We start from the raw sequence: 1,224 nt of genomic DNA on the forward strand, positions 1-1,224 counted from the left end.
CCCAGCTACCCGGGAGGCTGAGGCAGGAGAATCACTTGAACCCAGGAGGTGGAGGTTGCAGTGAGCCAAGATCGTGCCATTGGACTCCATCCTGGGTGACAAGAGCAAAACTCCATCTCAAAAAAAGAAAAAAAAAATCTCTGTGGTAATAAAGAATATTTTTTAAAAAAGTTACAATCTCTTTTAAATATGTTCTCTAATATTATCTTTAAGATATATAAGATGTTCTAAGATATTCTCTAATTCTGGCCTATTGCCACATAAAAATTTTGCTAAGAATATACTTAAAAAATACCTGTCAGGAATATATTGTTTAATTTTTCTAGTCATCTTCTCATCGTTATTGTGTGCTCTTAATTCTTTAGATCATTGACAGACATTCAAGACCTGTCTAGTATCTCCTATGAACCAGACAGCTCTTTTAAGGAAGCTTCATGCAAAACACCCAAAATAAACCATGCACCTACCAGTGTCAGCACTCCACTCAGCCCAGGTAATCACAGGGAAAAGAAGTGTTTGGGGAGAAGAACTTACGGCCCCAGCCCATTGGCTCTGGGAAGCCAAGCTGTGGGATCACAGCTGATGGCTGTGTTGGCACAGTGCAAAGGTTTTTCCTTAGGGCCAAAGCTGGGTAATCCCATTGTAAGCCAAGGGGGCAGGGTGATGGTGATAGTGATTATTGGGCAGCCGTTAGGAGGTTTTGGTTAGAACTGCAGTGGTAAAGCCATGCAAATACTAGGTCTCCTCTAAGCGCTACTGAATTTAGAACAAAAACATTGAGCTTTGTAGAGTTTGCAACTTAAAACAGTACCTTGTGCTTAAACTTTATGTAGTTCTTAAGTCCTGAAACCATATGCAACCAGCATCAAATATCCTGTCTTTAGTGGCCTTACTTCCAATATATTTGTGGTTTAAAAAATCTCCCTTTATTTTATTTTGATAAAGTTTAGAGGACAAGTTTAGAGACTATTATTTTTTACACCATGAGGAGCTATGTCTCAGGTCAATGATTATTTCAGTAATTTTTTTTTTTTTTTTTTTAAAGACAGAGTCTCATTCTGTTGCCCAGGCTGGAGTGCAGTGGTGCAACCTCGGCTCACTGCAAGCTCCGCCTCCCGGGTTCACGTCATTCTTCTGCCTCAGCCTCCTGAATAACTGGGACTACAGGCACCCGCCACCACACCCGGCTAATGTTTTGTATTTTTAGTAGAGACGGGGTTTCAC

At 40.8% G+C, this 1,224-nt stretch overlaps 1 protein-coding gene across 1 annotated transcript in view; it reads left to right on the top strand.

Moving 5' to 3' along the window:
- Window positions 1-1,224, top strand: part of TEX14 (testis expressed 14) — a 167,127-nt gene that overhangs the window by 148,152 nt on the left and 17,751 nt on the right. The window contains exon 22 of the mRNA XM_011953776.1: window positions 366-493. Within this exon, the coding sequence (XP_011809166.1) occupies window positions 366-493 (128 nt within the window). The remainder of the gene's footprint in view (window positions 1-365; window positions 494-1,224) is intronic.

Source organism: Colobus angolensis, unplaced genomic scaffold, assembly GCF_000951035.1.
Source record: "Colobus angolensis palliatus isolate OR3802 unplaced genomic scaffold, Cang.pa_1.0 Scaffold37, whole genome shotgun sequence".
Taxonomy (NCBI): domain Eukaryota; kingdom Metazoa; phylum Chordata; class Mammalia; order Primates; family Cercopithecidae; genus Colobus; species Colobus angolensis.